The 18,246-nt window shown below is 41.4% G+C and overlaps 1 protein-coding gene across 10 annotated transcripts in view; it reads right to left on the reverse strand.

Annotated features, from left to right (window-relative positions):
• Positions 1 to 18,246, reverse strand: part of LOC138171596 (O-acyltransferase like protein-like) — a 174,881-nt gene that overhangs the window by 72,644 nt on the left and 83,991 nt on the right. For 4 of the 10 annotated variants that reach the window (XM_069101161.1, XM_069101130.1, XM_069101168.1 and 1 more), the window contains 2 exons: positions 15,282 to 15,468; positions 13,074 to 13,281 (listed from right to left, as the gene is read on the reverse strand). The exons of 2 other annotated variants lie outside the window; for them this stretch is intronic. In XM_069101161.1, the coding sequence (XP_068957262.1) occupies positions 13,147 to 13,281; positions 15,282 to 15,468 (322 nt within the window). In that variant the 3' untranslated portion in view covers positions 13,074 to 13,146. Of the gene's footprint in view, positions 1 to 13,073; positions 13,282 to 13,838; positions 13,905 to 15,281; positions 15,469 to 16,057; positions 16,191 to 18,246 lie in introns of those variants that run through there. 4 more of the 10 variants (XR_011170922.1, XM_069101153.1, XR_011170923.1 and 1 more) reach the window with 4 other exon arrangements.

Below are 18,246 nucleotides of genomic sequence, written 5' to 3' on the forward strand. Positions count from 1 at the left end.
TCCTCCTCCTCCTCCTCCTCCTCCTTCTCCTTCTCCTTCTTCTTCTTCTTCTTCTTCTCTCTCTCTTTTTTTGCTTTTTTGAAGGGGGAAAGGCAGGGCAATTGGGGTTAAGTCACTTGCCCAAGGTCACATGGCTAGTAAGTGTTAAGTGTCTGAGGCTGGATTTGAACTCAGGTCTTCCTGACTCCAGGGAAGGTGCTCTATTCACTGCGCCACCTAGCCACCCCTGGACCCACCTCTGCTTGCTGTGGCTACTCCAAGTTTGTTTTCTCACTGAAGAGAGTTCTGGGTTCTCAGTCACCACTGTCACATTCCATTCTTGATACAGTCTCCTGGCAGTTTGTCGTGCACCACTGGCACCTGAAGATGTGTGACCTCTACTCTCCTTTTCTTTCTCTTTACAACCCAGAGTGATTTGTTTTGTTCAGAATGGCATAGTAAAGCTGATCATTAAATCCGGGAGATGATTGTCTTAAGCTAAATATTATCCACATTGAGCTGTCATTGAGTACAGTGTTTCAAAAGTCCTCCTTACCCTTCACAACTGTCAATGAACTGGTTTCATGGTTGGGCACCACAGACCTAAGGTCAAAATCCCATGGAAAGAAAGTCTGGTCTAGCCAGGCTTAAAAAAAAAAAAAAAGACATACCTTTACAAGACCTTGCTGCCCCAGGTGGAGGTTTTGCATATTTAGAGGGTGGCCTTCAATTCCTTTGACAGAAAAAAAATCAGTCTTAGGGAACCCCATCTCAAGAATAATAAAGGCCACCTGAGCTAGTTAAAAAGATCATCACTCCGGAGATTTGAGTTAATTAACTGCTGGTGTTTGTAGAGATCTGTTATAGATCAGGTGTATGCTGGTTCTAAGCACTGGATCAGGATCTGGTATGCTTGAATCAAGGAGGAAGAACATTGTTTAAAACCCAGTACTTTACCAAATACAAATGCTCAGCACGGAGATACATTGACAAGTGCAGTTCTCCAGGTCCTACCCCCGGGGTTTCACCCAGTGGTTATTATGATCACAATAATAGCTCACAATAACAGAAATAAAATAGGAGTGAAAGAAACTACATTCTCTTTTTGAAGGGAAAAGAGTAAGGTGTGGGGAACCTGCAGCAACAAGTTCTGTGAAGTTTGGATTCAATAAAAGGGCTGCACTTGAGGACCTAGAGGGCCACATGTGGCCTCAAGGCCGCAGGTTCTCCACCCCTGGAATATGCATTTATTAAGTACTTACTATTTGTCATACACTGTGCTAAACACTTTACAAATAGTATCATAACAACCCTGGGACGTAGGTGCTGTCATTATCCCCATTTTATGGTTGAGGATACTGAGGCAGGTAGAGATTAAGTGACGTGCCTAGAGTCATACAGCTAGTAAGCATCTGAGGCTGAATTTTACCTGATTCCAGACCCAGTGCCTTATCTACTGTACCACCCAGCTGGCTTCTCTAGAGTGGTTATACAGGATTTCCCAAAAAGTCGGCCTTAGTACATTCAGTCTATTCCCATTCGAGTTCTCTATAACTAAACAGCCCCTTAGGGCCCAAAGCCTGGACAGAATGAAGAATGCACAAGAAAGATCTTTCAGATTTATAAAATGTTTTACAGACATTATCTCATTTGCTTCTCATAACACTCCTGAGAGGTAGTTAGTCTAGGTATAATAACTCTGATTTTGTAGAGGAAGGAACTGAGGATCAGAAATCAAATGACTTTCCCACTGTCACACAAGTCGTATGTGATAGAAGTGAAATTGAGACAAGGCCTTCCTGATTCCAGGTCCAACACTCTGTCCTCTGCAATATGTGGCCTCTTCTAACTCAGATATTGATGATCTGTGCAATGTTGGGTAAGTGCCTTCACCTCGATCGTCCTTGGATTTACTACTGATAAAATGTGACTACTTTCCCAAGAGGAAATTCCCTGATTGTCTCAGTCTTTTTAAGGACCAATAAACTCTAAAGAAAGACAGCATTCAATTTTTGTAGGTACCTGAACAGTTATACTTCACTGCAAAGGTACATGAACAGTTATACTTCACTGAATTTCTCAAGCCATCCCCCATGCCCAGAATATATTCTCTCTCTCTCTGTCTCTCTCTCTCTATCTCTCTCTCTCTGTCTCTCTCTCTCTCTCTCTGTCTCTCTGTCTCTCTCTCTGTCTCTCTCTCTCTCTCTCTCTCTCTCTCTCTCTCTCTCTCTTTTGGTAATTTTTATTTTCTTGATTTTTGGAGGGGGAAGGTAAGGTAATTGGGATTAAGTGATTTGGCCAAGGTCACATGGCTAATTTTGTGTTAAATGTCTGAGGCCGGATTTGAACTCAGGTCCTCCTGACTCCAGGGCTGGTGCTCTATTCACTGAGCCACCTAGCTGCCCCAAATGTACTCTCTCTTAATTTATACCAACTGAAATCCTTATTTTCCTTCAAGGCTCAATGCAGGTACCATCTCCTCCATGCAGCCTTCCCTGATACTCCCCCATCCATGTTCCTGCTAAAAATGACCTGTCTTTAAATCAAATTTTCTTAGATCCTTTTATCTGGTTCTCTGCTTTGCCCCATCACATTCTACTTCATATCAAAAGGATAGGGACTGGGGTGGCTAGGTGGTGAAGTGAATAGAGCACTGGCCGTGGAGTCAGGAGGACCTGAGTTCAAATCCAGCCTCAGACACTTGACACAAAAACTACACATGTGACTTTGGGCAAGTCACTTAACCCCAATTGCCCTCCAAAAAGCAAAAAAAAAAAAAAAAGATAGGGACTGTACCTATGACTTCAACGCTATAGAAAACTCATAGATGAGCAAAGTTCCTCTACTAGTATAAGTCAGAGCCTTCTCTGCAGCTTATAGTCTTAGAAAACTGCCCAGAACACTGAGAGACTCAGTGACCTACCTGTCCTGTGTCATACAGTTCATATGTGCTAGCGGCAGGATTCAGATCCAGTCTTTCTGATACTGAGCTCAGCTCTCTGTCCGCTATATCATGGCTGCCTCTCATCTGTGTCATACCTGTAATGATTTATATAAGGATTTTGTCAAGGGAATTCCTCGATAAATTTGATTACATATCGAGAGTGCCTTTATTTGTTTTCTATATTTGTTTATAGGTTCTTGTAAGTCCTTTGTGTTTTATGCATTTTCTGTGGGGTGAAATAAATGTTTTCCTATACCCAATGCTATTTGTTACCTTGGGTGCTTATATAGGATCTGAGGACCCTGCTACATATATCTGTGGAAACCTGGGCATACATAAACTGCATTGAGAGGTTTTTCCAAGTATAAACTCTGGGTGAAGGGAGGGAACCAAAGAAAATGCAACCTTTTGAAGGTGGTCTCTGGTCCATGTAAATCCAAAGCTTAGAGCACTTTGGACCATGATTTACATTTGTATGTGTCATATCCCTTCTATTAGATTGTAAATACTCAAGGGCTGGGACTATTTAATTTTTTTTCTTTGCCTAGCACAGTATTTTGAACACAATAAATGCATGATAACTATCTATCAACTTGACTGTACTTGAATTGAATTACTAGTATGATATTTAGTGCACTAGAAATATCCCATTCAAAAACTGAGTCAAGAAATGATAGGTTATTAGTCCTTTTGAGACTCTTTATTTTTTACTAATAGGCCCAAGCATATAGAGGTTCAGAATATGTTGTCTGTAATTCTGGTGGATGGTAATATGGGGCATATTGCATTATTTGGCCATTTCTGGGGATGCAGAATAAAGCTGTAGGGAGAACGCTACTTTGGGGTCTTTGGTTCTCTGACTCTACCTTTGGGATGATGAACCACTGAATGCCTCCTCTTCCTCAAGATGTAAGAACTCACAGAATCCCGCTAAGAATCACTTAAGAATGACTGGACACTGGTCTGATAGGAAAAGGTGTCCCAAATTGTTAACTTCATTTTGGAAGGAATCTCTAGAAAAATGGTGCCTTGACAGGTCTAAAAGAGCGAACATCAAAAAAGGGAGCCACTTGCTTCCTCTTGCCAGGCTTAATCAGGCTTGCTATTAGCGATAGTCTGGGGACACTTTTAAGTACATACAATGTGTCACAGATTCATAAAACTGTGAGAGCCAGAAGCAATCTTAGAAAACGCTTAGTCCAAACCCTCATTTTCCAGATGAGTGAATAAATGAATGAATGAATGAAAAAGTATGTATTGATTATTTACTATGTGCAAAGAAAGCTCTGTGCTATGTTCTGGGGATACAATTAGAAAAGTAAGGCAGTCCCTGCTCTCCAGAAGCTCACATTCCAATGGGGGGAAAGGGGAGGCACGGCACATATGGGAGGTTTCAGCTGCAAGTCAGGTAGAAAGACCCCTAGGTCCTTAGGGTGCACTGGCAAAGCAGATAGTAATGCCTCTTCTTTGACATTGTTCCCACAGATAAAAATCGTATCTGTCCCTGAAATTAAACAATCTTACACTGCCAAGGACTTCAGGTGGCAAAAACTTTTTCTTCTGGGTCTTCTGGAGCGCTGGTTACTGAAGAGATGAGGGCTGTGGCCTCCATCGATGAGGAACCTGAAGCCTGGGGGGCGAAGGCACTGCACAGAGGTGAAAGGACTTACATTGTCATTGTTCGTTTTGTCCAGTGATGATTTGGTTGCTGTCAAGAATCCTGGCGTGGAAACCTTTCTCCAGTAATGTTGATCAGCGCATAGTCAGGCATGCTAGGTCCCAGCTTACATTTGTTCATGTCATACCCCTTATGTTATTATATGTATGTATGTATGCATGTAGATATGTGTGTGTGCATATATATAACATACATATATAATGTAATATATCAAGGGCAGGGAATGGGTTATTTTTCATCTTTGTTTAGCACATGAACTTGAACATAGTAAGTATATAATATATGTCTGTTGACTTGAGTATGGAGGTTAAATGATTTGTCCTGGCTCAGACAGCTTTAGAGGTAGGACTTCAACTCAGATCTTCCTGGGTTTTAGTCCAGTCATCTGATTATTATCTCACACTGCCACTTTGTATTGTTGAAAATGCATAAACGCCTCTCTGTAGCAATCACACACCATTTTGTTGTTGTTCAATTTTTTTCAGTCCTGTTCAAGTCTCCATAACCCTTTTTTGGGTTTATTGGATTGGTTTGCAATTTCCTTCTCCAGCTCATTTTTTTTTTTTCTTTTTGGAGGAGGGAAGGTCAGGCACTTGCCCAAGGTCGTACGACTAGTTTTTGTGTTAAGTGTCTGAGGCTGGATTTGAACTCAGGTCCTTCCTGACTCCAGGGCCTGTGCTCTTACTCACTATACCACCTAGCTGCCCTTTCTCCAGCTCATTTTATGGATGAGAAAACTAAGGCAAACAGAGTTAAGTGACATACCCAGGGTCACATAACTAGTATGTGACCTCATGTCTGAGGCTGGATTTTAACTCAGGAAGACGAATTTTTCTGACTCCAGGTCTGACATTCTATCTACTGCACCACCTAGCTGCCCATCGCACATAATACATGAAGGCAATATGAACATATAATACAAATTACATCAACTCAAATTCCTTTAGAATGATAGAAAGTTGATTTAAAAGCATTAACAACACCAACTCTTCATCCTGTGATTAGAACAGATAGTAGATGGGCTGCCAAAATAGAAACTGGCTCAGGCCAAGGTGCTCAAAATAGCCTTGTTATGTACACTGTCCTGAGGCACATTTGCCAAACAGAAATGATATTATTCAGTGTTCCATATCTGGGTGCTGACAACCCCTATCCTGGTGCTGTCTTTCTTACCTAGTACTTTGCTATGGGCTGTTTGGGGCCAGGTCAACTCATCATCAGTCATCACCATTATCCTCTATTATCTAATAATCAAACTCACCTTCCCAAAAACTCAAAGAAAAACAAGATGTAGGGAAGAAATCACTGACTGATCTGGGTTCCAATCCCAGCTCTGTAATTAAATCGCCATACAACTGGGCAAATCGCTTCCTTCTAGGTCTCAGTTTTCTCACTTGTCTAAGAGGGCGGAGAATCTAGAACGGCTCTAATATTCTGTCAGTGAGATGATAGATGTACAACACTTTGTAAAGCTCAGAGATACAAAATCTACAGATTCTATTATCTAGTTAAGATAGCTAATGATATTTAAGATAATCACCAGGATGGGGAAATATCCAGATTGGACCAGATGTCCAACTGGAGGCAGGAATTCTGTTCTGGACGAAAACGGCTTTGAATCACAAGGCATATGGAGGGGAAGCTCAACAAATCTATGTTATAGGTCAGTGCTCTGATAGACTCTGGGTATACAAAGACAGATGTGGATCGGTTGCAGACCCTGAAGACCTTGCCCTCTAGAGAGAAGGGATAACATGTAAGTAAAATAGATATAATTTTCAAGGGAAGGCAATGACCACTGAGGGAATCAAGAAAGATTTCATGTAGAAGGGGGTGACTGAGAGGTGACTTGAGGGAAGCTGGGGATTCTGAGAGGTGGAGGCATTCCAGACTTTCAGGACAGCCAGTTCTAAGGCACAGTGCTGGTGGGCCCTGTGTGAACAAAAGTAAGAAGGCCAGTTTAGCTGGATCTGTGGTCCATTAAGGAAGCAATAATAAGGGTGGAAGGATTTAGTGGGGTCAGAATGTGAAGAAAGTATTATGAATACCCAACCAAGAAGTTTTCATTTGATCCCAGGATCAATAGGGAGCAATTGGAGTTTATGGAGAAGAGGAATAACCTAGTCAGACCTTTACTTTAGGAAAAATCACTTCAGCAGTTGGTACATGATGAATTGCAGTGGGAAGGAGATTTGAGGCAAGGAGTTCAATTGAGAGATTATTTCAATGGTCCAAATAAAAGATGATAAGTACTTGAGCTAGGGCAATGGCTGTTTGGAAGAAGAGATGGACAAATTCGAAAGGTTGTAGAGAAATGACAGACTTAGCAAGTGATTAGCCATGTGGGATGAGAAGGAGTAAGAAATTGAGGATGACGCCAAGCCTGCAAACCTGGGTGACTGAAAAAAGGGGTGACTGGGAAATTGGGCTCAATAAGAATGACTTGACAGATTTAGGAATGTTAAAAAGAAGAGTTGGGAAATGGCAATGGGAGCAACTAGTATTTTGACTCTAGGACCAGTGTGTCAGGGCTTATAAAAGAAGGTTCAACCAATGGTGGAAAGAAAAGCTAGGAATGCAGTTTCACCTGGAGGGAGCCAGGTCTCCATGAGTGCCACAGGCTGGAAGGAACATAAGAAGAAGAGATCTAAAATGAGAGGTAGCTCGTTAGGCATGGAATGGAAATTCTAGATGGTACAATGCATAGAGAAGGCTGAGCCAAAGTGGAATATTAGAGGAGTGAGCACCTATCCAGCAAAACCAAATGTAATCCATGAGGGGAAAATTGACACTCAATGATATAAAGGAATTTAATGCCTTCTTGAGAAAAGACCAGAATGGGATGGAGTGAGAGGAAATGAGAGCATAGCAGCAAGTGTTGGGGAGATGGACGTTTTACTCTTAGGCATTTGGGAATTCACTAACAACAAAATTGGGAGAAAAAGAAGGATGGAAGTTTGCTAACCACAGGAGAAGGGTATGGGCAAAGGAGACTGATCATGGCCAATGAGTGGAACATTGTGCTGCAGTAGATACCTTCCCTTGGAGGTCATACTAAAGGCATAGAGGGGGGAAAACCCTCAAACTTCATTATTCCTTAAAATAAATGAATGAGAAAACTTCAACAATATGAATCTAATGCCCACTTTCCCAGCTATATAAAATCTCAAAGAGATTTATCTACATGTGAATTAATCCTCGATAAGGATATTATTAAGGAACACACGAGCTTTTGAAAGTGATATCGTTGGGGCGGCCAGGTGGCGCAGTGAGTAAGAGCACTGGCTCCAGTGTTGGAATGACCTGGGATCAAATCTGGGCTCAGACACTTAGCACCCACCCAGAAACACCTGGCCGTGTAACCTTGAGCAAGTTACTTAACCCCAATTGCTTTAAAAAAAAAAGTGATATCCTACAATATCAAATTGGATTGCAAACACTATTAATAGATCATATATTTGCTATTTTGCAATTTACTGAAAGATGGAAACAGTACAAGATTCCACTGTACTTATTGTTTGTTGATTATGAAAAAGCATTTGATTCAGTAGAGTAAAAAAAAAAGTTCTCTTCCAACAAGATGTCTTTCCATTCATACACTGAAGTCATTCGAGATTCCTTGAAATATATAACAGAAATAAACCTGTCCAACAACATCCTGGTCTTAAAAATCAAGCAATGCAAGAAACAGGATCTGTGCTAGCATGTATCTGAATGCTAGATAATGCGACCACCATTGTGACAGAAACGATTCAGCACAGAGTCTAAGTTAAGGAGGTGGAAAGGTCCTTCAGATGTTTCTGTACGTGGATCATGCTGGATGCATCAGTCCAAGGCCCAGATCATTGCAGAATCTTCCGAAATAGATTCTGCACCAAAAAGATAAGCACCGAAAAAAGTATGTCCTTGCCATGAAAAATGCTATCCACCTCCAGAAAAAGAACTGATGGAGTCTAAATGCATATTGAAGCATACTTTTTTTAACTTTCTGTATTATTTTTGGTTTTTTTTTTGGTCTGCATTTTTTCTTGCAACATAGCTAATGTGGAAATGTTTTGCAGGACTGGCAAATTACTAGTCTTTTCAATGAGGAGACAGAGGAGAGAGGTTCCGTAAAAATTTGGAACTCAAAAAATTTAAAAATGTATGTTAAAGATTTTTGTTTACATTTAATTAAGAAAAAATAAAATAAAAATTAAATCTGAAATGAGAAAGTTTGGCCTGACTATGGAGAAATGGAAGGAAAAGATGGAGATGGATGAAGAAGGTCTGTTGCCCAGACTACAACATGTGGCTGGATAGACAATCTTTAGAACTTTCCCATGAGTATATGTAGCTGAAACAGACAACAGAAATGTTGGACCTAAAATTAAATAGGGGTAGGGCAACAGACTGGATTGCCTTGGAGACTGAAAAGCCCCTTTAGTGACTCTAAGTTTCTTCCAGAATTAAAGGCCCATATTTTTGTTGTTGTTGCCTGAGTGTGAGACATGGAACACAATGGTCTCTAAGGAACTGAAAATTAATGTTACACAGATGGTAGTTAAGAAACCCATGGTGAGTGTGAATAGTCTGCAACATATAATCAATAAAGAACTTGGAAGAACCAGAGTTAAAGATTTCATCAGAGAAATGTAGGAAAGAAAGAAAAGATGGACGGGTCATATGGAAAGGATGAGGAATGCTAGTGGACAATCCGCATGCTCCACCAGCGCCTTATCAATGTAATGAGGCCTCCATCACATTGATGGTGGACCATCTGTGAATAACTGGTGGAAGGACATGGACAAGTATAGCCCATGTAGGCCATGATCTGCATCCCTGGAGAAAACATCAAGACCAATGAGATCACTAATCTATGTGAACACTTGAGAGAAATCTAGTTAAAAGTTTTACTCTGATTTTATGAAGTCTTGTAGCATCCCAGTGAGGCAGGAGTGGGGCTGGGCCTTCATCTCAGTCTTATTATAAGATCACATCATCTTCTTCAGAACAACAGCCTTCCATTTCACCAAGACTGGCTGCAAGGTGGTTATTACTAGGCTAAGCCCACAGAGACAAATGGGGAAGGGCCCAGTCATTAAGTAGCTCCTATCAGGGATGATTGGATAAGTGACCTTGTTTATAGCCTCTTATTCTTTTTTCTGGGAGGCTAGACAGTCAGATGGCTCAGTGGATAGAGTGCTGGGCCTGGAATCGAGAAAACCTGAATTCCAATCAGCCATCAGACACATACTAGCTCTGTAGCTGTGGGCAAGTCACTGTAAGGGTTATGGGATTTAAAGATCTTCCATGCCCCATTGGACTTGCTGATGTAGCAGGAAGGGGCGGAGCAAGAGGAAGAGGAAGCAAGCTAGCGTTCCTGCGGTGGCTGGTGGTGGTGGCAACAGCGGCGGCAGCAGCAGAGGCAGTGGCAGCGCGAAGCCCTTTTTTGAGTTAGGACTGCTAAGGACTTTCTGCTAAGGACTCCTGCTGAGGACTGCCAGGGGCCGGAGCTGCTGGGAAAAGGAGCAGATAAGTATCATTCTAGCCTGATACCTCCTCTTGGAAACTAGAGAAGAGGGCACCCAGCCTCAGTGTCTGTACTGAAGCAGCCTGTTCCTCTCCCCAGCCATCCCTCTGGGCTAGTCACAGCTCTTATACTACCCTGCTTTTCCTAGAGGCAGGCCAAGCCTCAGATCATATATATCCATACCATCCTCAAGCCACATTTGAACTTGGGTCTTCCTGACTCCAGACCCATCGTTCCATCCACTGCACCAACTAATCTTCCTATGCTTACGGTCTCCCATCTCTGACTGCAATGTTTAAAGATCTGAAATCTCTGTGTATGAACAATAAGCAGCTCTGCATCCGACTTCACTGTTTCTAGCTTATATTTTCTGAAAGAAGATGGCAGAGTTGCTTTTGATTTTCTTAAAAAGGAAAAACTTCCCTAAGACATGTTTGTGATAAGACAATCTCCCGGCTTGCTCGCCTTTGGAGGCATTTGGCAATTCTGCTGACAAGTAAGGCAGTCAGTTGGGTAATTTCCCATGAGGCCTCATCCTTATTGCAGTATCACTCTTTTCAAAGTCACTCTGTCCACCGTGCCACCTTCCAGGCCTTATCACAAGCAATGGTGTGTAGGTGTTAAATCAGTCACCAGGGGGCTCCCGTGGAACTCAGTGAGTCCTGATTCACCTAGAAAGCCAGCAAGGCTTTATGTAACAAAGAGATGTGAAGCCTGGGATGAAAGGGTAGACCTCACACTCTGGCCAAGTTCTGCAGCCAGAATAGGGCTGATTTCAGGGAGGTGGCAAGTCCCACATTAGTTGCTACTGATTCACCAAGCCAGGCTGAAAGGAATCCCAGGACCACAGAATATTAGAGCTGAAAGTAAGATTGCCAAGTCTCTGGGTCTTTGCCCAGCTTGGCTGGCATTTGTATTGCAGAAGCCAGTTCCAGTTAATTGATATGTCACGGTATAGCTTATTTTGTTTTCATTTGGGCTTTTTAAAACTGTGGCCGAAAGACATGCTAATGATCATCCAACCCAACCCTTTCATTTTACGGGTGAAGAAAATGAGGCCTCCTCCTCCCCACTCCTCTTCCCATATTCAATCTGTATCCAAGGCCTGCCAATTTTACCTTCTTAACATTTCTCCCCTATGCCCCTTTTTTCCTCTGACAGTGCCACCTGTCTGGTGCAGGCCCTGGTCACCTTACACCTGCTGGTGGGTCTGCCTGTCTCAAGTGTCTCCCCATTCCAGATCATCATTCCTTCAGTAGCTACAGTGATCTTCCTGAAGGTCAGGTCTGACCATGTCACTCCTCTACTCAATACTCAATCCCTATTGCCTACAGGATCAAATATAAAGTGCTCTGTTTGGCATTTGAAGCTCTTCATAACCTGGCCCCCTCCTACCTTTCGAGTCTTTTCATACCTTACACTCGTCTCTCTTTGATCTATAAGGGCTCTGTAAATAGTTCCACCCTTGGCTTTTTGGACCCTTCAGCTTTGGTATTCTTTTCTTCTGTCTTCTCCCTCTTGGTTTTCAGGGAAGAGAGGTGAGAGGGCTGGGAGGAGAGTTCTCTTCTTTCTCCCTTCAGCAATGTTAGCCTAACGTACACGGCAGCTGGAAACATCTTACCTCGGTGACTGTGAAACTGGTCTTTAAGCTCCTGCTTGCCTTCTTCTTCCTTTCTTTTTCTGAGTACAGCCAGAGAAATGGATATTTCTAGCATTCATTGGTGTTTATCCTGACTTGGAAAGTTCCAGAGCTTGCCAACCAGGAAAGAATTTATTTTTCCTTACCAGCATGCTTCATGGAAGAGAAGAATATCACTGCGAGAACTCTTTTATATCTGAAGAACAAAAGTCCTGGCTGTGTAAGGGATTTGAACCTTGCCAACCCTCCCACACAGGTGGGGAGCCTGTGGCCTCAAAGCCACATATGGCCCTCTAGGCTCTCAAGGGCTCCCCAAGAGAATTTGTTCTGTGAAGTTTGGGTTCAGTCAGAGGGCAAAAAACCTAGAGGGTCACATGTGACATTGAAACCACAGGTTCCCCACCTTTGCTCTAGGATAATTGTCCTTAATTCCTCAACAAGTATGGTCCTGAGATGAATGCAAAATATCTGTTCTTTTTTTTTTTTTTTTGCTTTTTGGAGGGCAGTTGGGGTTAAGTGACCTGCCCAAGGTCACACGGCTAGTTTTTGTGTTAAGTGTCTGAGGCCGGATTTGAACTCAGGTCCTCCTAACTCCAGGGCTGGAGCTTTATTCACTGTGCCACCTAGACACCCTCAAAATACCTGTTCTTTAGTACCACAAAGGTATTTACCTTTTAGGGGACTATATTGAGTAAAATTAGCCATTTGAGTATTTTATGTTTTCTATATTTGTTCATATGTCTTTGTGTCTCTTGTGTCCTATGTAAATACTGATGGGAAGGAAAAAAACATCTATCCTGTCCCTGACAACCATATTTATACACTGAATACATTTTTGGGAGGGCATCCTGTTTCCCACATTTGGGGAAACCCTGTACATGAACCATACCTAAACTTTGTTTCAGAGACTTCCTTGGAGTTTTAATCCAAAGTTGGGGCAGTGCCATAGAGAGAAACATGACCACCCTGGAGTCAGACTCAACAGGATTGAACCACATACCCCTAAGGGGGTATTCTGGGTCTTGGAGTATATGAATAAGAAAATATAATATATGGAATTGTGTCATGCTTTTCTCAGTAGAAGGTGAAATAATAGGTAACATTATTTCATTATGCAAAACATTTAACTCACCCTGTTTTGACAGGTTCAGATGATCTTTATTGTATATGCATAAAATAGAGTATATAGGATTACAAAGAAAACTAATTATATTGAAATAGTTATCAAAATGTTTTTTTTTTAAATTCATGGACTCCAAATGAAGAATCTTTGTTTGAAATAATGAATCGCCACTTTTACAATAACTAATTCACACACAACTTTTCCGGAACACAACTACTTTATAAGGCAAACTATACATGTGTTTGTCAATCCCATCCTCATGGTACAAGGCTCATTCATTCTGATGACTGGTGGACACTGCCCCAAGGAGATACTGCTTCCGTTCCTGAAAGGGCTTCTCAATGAACATAGTCAGGACCAGCCCAGTGGTAAATGTCAAAAAGCAGTGTCCAGAGAAAAGGTAGAACTAAGGAAGGAAAAGAAGGCAGAGTGGGTATGATTGTTCTCTGGAAAAAAGTAATTAGCTCACATCTTTCCTTTCACTCAGCAAACATACAATTGCAAGCAGGGCTTCAATATAAACACAAGTTCATATATGCACATAGACATATATGCATATAAACATATGCATTGGAGCAGAGCCATTCACACCCTTGCTTACGATTCACTTTAATCCTCTGATATATCATAACATGCTTCTCTCCCATGGAAACTGTATGCCCCACAGCCATCCCTCTTCCCCCAGAGATCTAAGCTCGCTATAAAATCCGTTGCAGATTTGTGTGGGAATTCACCATGCTGATGAAATCACAGGTCTAGGGCAAGTAATAGTGATGAGCTGCAGAGTGACCACAGTTAGCTATATTGATTCCAAATTTGATGTCAGTTTTTTAAAACCCAAAGACAATGAAGAAAATGCTTTGTAGAAATAGTATAAAGTGAGGAAAGTTCGGTAGCACTCTGGATAGAGCGTTGGGCCTCAAGCTAGGAAGACCTTAGTTCAAATCCAGCCTCAGACACTTACTAGCTGTGTGACCCTGGGCAAGTCACTTAGCCCTGTTTCCCCAGTTTCTTCCTCTGTAAAATGATCTGGAGAAGGAAACGGCAAAGCAGTCCGGTTTCTTAGCCAAGGAAACCCAAATGAAGTTATGAAGAGTCAGACACAAATTGGAACAAATGAACGACAACAATAATATGAAGTTCTATTTATCTCTATTTCCATTTAGATCTTGACCAGTTCCTATCCTCTCTAAATTCAATAGTCATAGAATTCGCCATTATGACTGCATCAGATATCTCTGCTGACCAGTTGACCCTCAAAACCCTTGTACACCAAGAAAAATTATAAGGATGTCATGTTATGCCAAAAACACTCCTTCCCTCTTTCAAAGAAACCAAGAACAATGAGGCTCAAAGAAAATGGCTTTTTATAGCCCTCATTTCCCAATAAAAGAACAGATTGTAAGGTCACAAAGACCCAACAAGAGAACTCCCCATGTTGGTGTCAGTGTAATGAATAAGAGTTTCCTGAAGGCCATTGTAGAGTATGGTCAGCATCGGATGTACCAAGAAGCAGGCGTAACTAATGTTGGCAAGTAAATTCCAAATGTCACAAGAAAGCATTTGATTCACCAGACCTGTGAAAAAGCAGTCTTTGACTCACTGTGGTAGTAAATACTTTCTTTTGGCCTTTGTTGGATACTCATTTTTGCTTTCTTTGGCTTAGAAGTCAAAATCTAGGAAAATTATTCTAAGGAAGCATCTACTTATTTGGATTTAAAAGGGTTTAACACCATTGCCAAAGCATGAAGGAACAGCTTCTTTTCACTACCAGTGAATCTAGAGAGGTTAAGTAATCTGTTTGTACCAACCTCCCCTGACTCCAAATTAAAACTTTTCACTACACTATGCTTCCCCCTTTTACCAGTCTTCCTGGTCTTTGAAACTAGGCCATGACATGGCTATATCATTAATTTCCTTATTAACCACTATGACTAGAATACCACCGGACATACTTCTTAAAGGAACTGCGACTTTTTTCAGAACTAACATTTGGAGAGGAAAAGGATTTAAACAAAACATTAGACAATTTTAAAAACAGAGCCATAAATATGGAAATAGTTTTGCTGTATTGCACATGCATAATCTATATCAAATTGCTGACTTTCTGAGGGAGGAGGGAGAAAATATAAAACTCAAAATTTTTTAAAAAGTCAAAAATAATTTTTACAGGTAATTGGAAAAAATAAAATATAGTAATTTTCATATTTAAAAAAACAGAGCCATAAAGTGTCTTAGCTACATTGAACCAACATCATGCCGTAACTCTTTCACCAATTAGAAAATCTTTTATCATTATCCTGTGTTTTTTCCTCTTTCCCATTTTTTTTTTACAGTAGTCACCTTCCTAGAAACAAGAGAAATGACTCAGTACTACATATCCTATGCTATACTACTATACTATACCTCCATAGCCTTCTTGACATACAAAAATGATCCAACCCACAGCAACAGCCCACAGTGTTCAGTGAGGTGCTTGGTAGCTGGTGGCTGCCACCAAATAAGTGTCAAAGGAGTCATCCACCATATATGCCAGAGAGACAACCGTGAAGAGGGTGAATAAGCAAGAAAGCCACCCAGCAACAGCCTGTGCCTGGGGGAGGAAAAATATTATTTATAGCTTACTTTGTACTGTCACTTTTCCTTCCTTCCTTCCATTTTTTCCATATATCTCTTTATTCACTGCAATTGCTTAAGCTGTCTCCGTGATATGCTTTTGCAAGCCCTGTCTCAAGGCCGAAGCATGGCAAAGAAAGTATCTTGGGTGTACGTGTTGGGGTTGATGGGAGGGATGTGGGATTTGTAATGTTCTGACCCAGTTTATATCACTAGCTTTAGGATACTCCCAAGAACCTTTTTGCTTCTTCTGCTTGAGCCCCAAGGTCTCAGGCCCTGGAAACATATCAGGAAGGTGTTTGCTGCCTTCCTTGACCTTCTTCTCTCTGATAATCTACTCCAGATGGTGAGCCTGAGAGGAAGAGGAGGATCAGAACAATTTTCAGAACTAAAATAGGTCTTTGGAATTATTTTAGAATTCCCCTTCCATTTTATAGATGAAGAAGCTGAATCTCAGAGAAGCCCAAAGTCACATAGCCAGTTAGTGGCAGAGCAGAGCTAAACCCTGGGCCTTCTGATTCCCAGTCTTTGCATTCCCCTACACAGACTCTCAAAGAAGGACTTGCCTTGCTCTTGAGACTATTAGCCTGGTCATTGTGGTGCTTGAAAATACCGAGCAACATGCCCACAAGGAAAGGTCCATATCGGCAGTAGGGCTTGGTGTAGTACTTCAGGAAATACAGGACAGTTTCATGTTCTCTGAAAAAAATCGAGGAAATTGAGGAGCTGGGTGGTACAGTGGATAGAGCTCCTGCCCTTGGAATCAGGAAGACCTGAGTTCAAATCCAGCCTCAGACACTACTAGTTGTGTGACCATGTCTCTCAATCCTGATTGTCTCCACCCAACTACCACCAAAAAAAAAAATGAGGAAATTAAGAATGTCAAAAGATTTAGGCAAGAGAGTTGGAAGGAAGCAGGACCCATAGATCCGTGGACACAGGGAGCAGTGCAAGTTGGAGAAAGACTTTGATAGAGTGGGAAAATAACTGGCTCTAAGATCAGAGAGCATGAATGAGTTTGGACACCAGCTCTGTTACTGGATGCTTTATCTCAGTGAGCCTTATTTTCTCAACTATAAAATGAGAGTGTTGGACTAAACGATCGCCAACTTCACTTCTGGCTGCCTTTCGGTGGCTCAGTGGATAGAGAGCTAGGCCTGGAGTTAGGACTCAGGCACTTACTAGCTGTGTGACCCTGGTCAAGTCATTTAACCTTTGTCTTCCTCAGGTTTCTCAAATGTAAATGAGGATGATAATTATACCTACCTCCCAGGGTTGTTGTGAGGACCAAATGAGATAGTTGTAAAATGCTTAGCTCAATGCCTGGCACCTAGTAGGTGCTATATAAATGTTTATTTTCTTCCTTTTCCCTTCTAGCTCTAAAGCCAGTGAGCCCTAGAAAGAAGCCCAGTCATCTCCAGAAACAAGAAAGAAGGGGGAGACAGGAAAGTATCAAGGTATGAAGGAGGGTTGAGGGAGCTTGAGTCAGATGCCTTGAGGTGAGATTGCCTATTGGAGAATTTGAATTTGAGCAATTAGAAAATATTAAAAAATATATATTTAAAAGGCAGAGACACTATCTGAAGCCACAAGACATCATAACTCTGTGTATGCTCTATTAGTGCTTTTGGAAAAGCACCAAGACCTATTCTTTTGTTTTTATCTGTGTGAACCTCACACCAGCATCCACCATCCCATGCCATCCCTCTGGCTTCTCTAAGTAAGAGACACACATACTTCATATTAGAATCCTTTGCAAGTCTAGAAATGGCCAAGGGAACAGCTAAAACCATTCCAGAGATTGTTGCTGAGTTCCCAGCTGAGAGTAGAGTAGTTTTGAAGGAAGAAAGGGTCTTGGTATGTTAGGGATGAAAGTTGGGTGGAAGAACTCAGAAGGAATGGAGGGGCAGGCTTAGAAGAGGCAATGAATGGGGCCTGAGCTGAAAGATCATAAAAGGCTTGACTGGCTGGAACAAGAAAAACAAAGCTGGGAAATATAGGCATACCCCATTTTATTGCACTGCACTTTATAGGGCTTCACAGTTATTGCATTTTTCACAAATTGAAGGTTTGTGGCAACCCTGTATTGAGCGAGTCTATTGGTCATTTTCACAACAGCATGTGCTCACGTCATATCTCTGTGTCATGTTTTGGTAATTCCAGAAATATTTCAAAATTTTTCATTTTTATTATGTCTGCTATGGTGATTTGTGATCAGTGACCAATACAATATTGCTATTGTAATTGTTTTGGGGCATCACAAACTGTACCCATATAAGAGAGTGAACTTAATTGATAAATATTGTACGCTCCACAACCAGCTGTCCCCTAACTCTCTCCCTCTCCTTGGACCTCCCTATTCCCTGAAACACAGCAATATTGAAATTAGGCCAATTAGTAACTCTACAGTGGCCTCTAAGTTTTCAAGTAAAAGGAAGAGTCAGTCAATATGGCGAACTTTGCTGTTGTCTTAGCTTAAGAAATTGCCACGGCCATCCCAACCTTCAGCAACCACCACCCTGATCAGTCAGAGCCATCAACATCGAAACAAGACCCTCTACTAGCAAAAAGATTATGACTTGCGAAAGGCTCAGATGATGGTTAGCAAATTTTTTTTTAGAAATAAAGAATTTTTTTCTTTTAAATTTGTTATTTTTAGTTTACGTTCAGTTCCACAAGTAAAGCATTTTTTATTTAAAGTATGTGCACTGTTTTTTTAGACATAATACTACTGCATTAGCTACTACTGTAATAG

The sequence above is a fragment of the Petaurus breviceps genome, unplaced genomic scaffold (genome assembly GCF_028583685.1).
Source record: "Petaurus breviceps papuanus isolate PSGF00001 unplaced genomic scaffold, PetGlider_PUasm1.0 128, whole genome shotgun sequence".
Classification (NCBI taxonomy): Eukaryota; Metazoa; Chordata; class Mammalia; order Diprotodontia; family Petauridae; genus Petaurus; species Petaurus breviceps.